Below are 1,954 nucleotides of genomic sequence, written 5' to 3'. Positions count from 1 at the left end.
AACGAGCTCTTTCCAAGAGAGTTCTATTCATGCGTTCCGCTACACCATTCTGTTGTGGAGTCTTTCGAACTGTATGGTGTCTGACAATGCCTTTATTACTGCAGAACTCGTCAAACTTTCTTGACCAAAATTCTAAACTGTTATTTGTTCTGAGAAGCTTGATCTTCTTTCCAACTTGATTTTCAATCATAGCCTTCCACTGCTTAAACTTAAGGAACACTTCATATTTTTGTTTTAAGATATAGATCCGGACTTTCTTAGAGAAGTCATCAATAAAAGTCAACATATATCGAGAACCACCAAGAGAGGGAACTTAGGAAGGACCCCAAAGATCTGAATGAATGTAATCAACAGTGCCCTTGGTCTTGTGAATAGCTGTACTGAACTTGAGTCTTTTCTACTTGCCAAAGACACAATGCTCACAAAAGTCCAGCTTTCCCGTCTTCTCTCCACCTAGCAAACCTCGTTTGCTTAATTCTGTCAAACCCCTCTCACTCATATGCCCTAAACGCATATGCCATAGATGGGTAGTTACTGAATCTTGATCAATTGAAGAAGATACTGAAGCAGCGCCTGTCACAGTACTACCCTGCAAAAAATAGAGGCCTTTTCTCTGTTTTCCCTTAAGCATAGTAAGAGCACCTTTAGAAACTCTCAAAACTCTACATTCAGCTGAAAACTTGTAACCATTAGAGTCAAGAGTACCAAGAGAAATTAAATTTTTTTTTTAAATCTAGAACATGCCGAACATCAGTTAAAGTTCTAACAATACCATCATGCATCTTAATTTGGATTATGGCTGTACCAACACTCTGATAGGGATTGTCGTTCCCCATTAAGACAGTACCACCATCAACAAAATGGTAAGTAGAAAACCAGTCCCTATTGGGACACATATGATAGGAACAACCAAAATCAAGAACCCATTCACTACTAGAGTGACAATCACTGATAGAAACTGAAAGAATATTTTCGACATCCGAGGAACTTTCCTCAGCAACCCCAGCAATATCAGAAGAATTACTAGTGGATTTATCCTTAGACTCCTTTTTATCCTTTTTATCTTTCTTCTTATTTTTCAATTTTGGAAAATTCCACTTAATGTGCCCTTTTTGGTAACAATAATAACATTCAGTATCTTTATAAGACCTTAGATCTCGATTTGCCCCTACTACCATAGCCCTTTTTCTCACTTCTTCCCCTCACAACCAAACCCTTGGCCTGTTCATCTCCATTATTTCCAAACACTTTTTTTCTCAACACTTGAGAGTTCAGTGAGGATTTAACATCCTCCATACTAATGGTGTCTTTTCCATAGAGCAATATGGTAACAAAATGCTCAAAGGAAAGCAGCAAAGAATACATAAAAATTAGGGCTTGATCTTCTTCATCAATTTTAATAACAGTATTTTTCAAATCCATAATAATATAATTGAAATTATCAACATGTTCCTTAAGAGGCATACCTTTCTTTATACGAAGGATATAGAGTCTCTGTTTCAGGTAAAGTTTGTTGGTGAGAGACTTCGTCATGTACAGACTCTCCAATTTCAGCCACAACTTTGCCGCCATGTCTTCATCAATAACTTCATGCAGCACCTCATCGGCAAGATTCAGGAGAATCGCACTGCACGCCTTTTCATCGACCTCATCCTTGTCTTCATTGGACCTAGTTTCTAGCAACTTGTCGTTCCCGAACAGCACATTCTTTAGACCTTGTTGAGTTAGCAGGGCCTGCATCTTAATGCTCTAAGACTGAAACTAATCTTGCCATCAAATTTTTCAATTTCATATCTGGTCAACATCTCAAAAAACTCCCCCCAAAAATTCCTCGGTGAATAGTACCGTATTTGTGAACAGCACCCGAAAAGTATCAGTGAACAGTACCGTATGTGTGAACAGTATCTGTACACAATAAACGAACCGAGCTCTAATGCCAGTTTGTTACAGAAAT

General features: G+C 38.2%; 1 protein-coding gene across 1 annotated transcript; it reads right to left on the bottom strand.

The window, feature by feature from the left end:
* Positions 1-397: 397 nt before the first annotated feature.
* Positions 398-1,740, bottom strand: LOC132316642 (uncharacterized). The gene is made up of 3 exons (XM_059815115.1): positions 1,467-1,740; positions 773-1,108; positions 398-672 (listed from the first exon to the last, which is right to left on the bottom strand). The coding sequence occupies exons 1-3, from the start codon at positions 1,738-1,740 to the stop codon at positions 398-400; spliced, it is 885 nt and encodes a 294-aa protein (XP_059671098.1).
* Between the last annotated feature and the right edge of the window lie 214 nt (positions 1,741-1,954).

The sequence above is a fragment of the Cornus florida genome, unplaced genomic scaffold (assembly GCF_030987335.1).
Source record: "Cornus florida cultivar Cherokee Brave unplaced genomic scaffold, ASM3098733v1 CherokeeBrave_3.0.0_Hap2_Chr07, whole genome shotgun sequence".
NCBI lineage: Eukaryota > Viridiplantae > Streptophyta > Magnoliopsida > Cornales > Cornaceae > Cornus > Cornus florida.
This window is presented reverse-complemented; position numbering and strand designations above follow the sequence as displayed.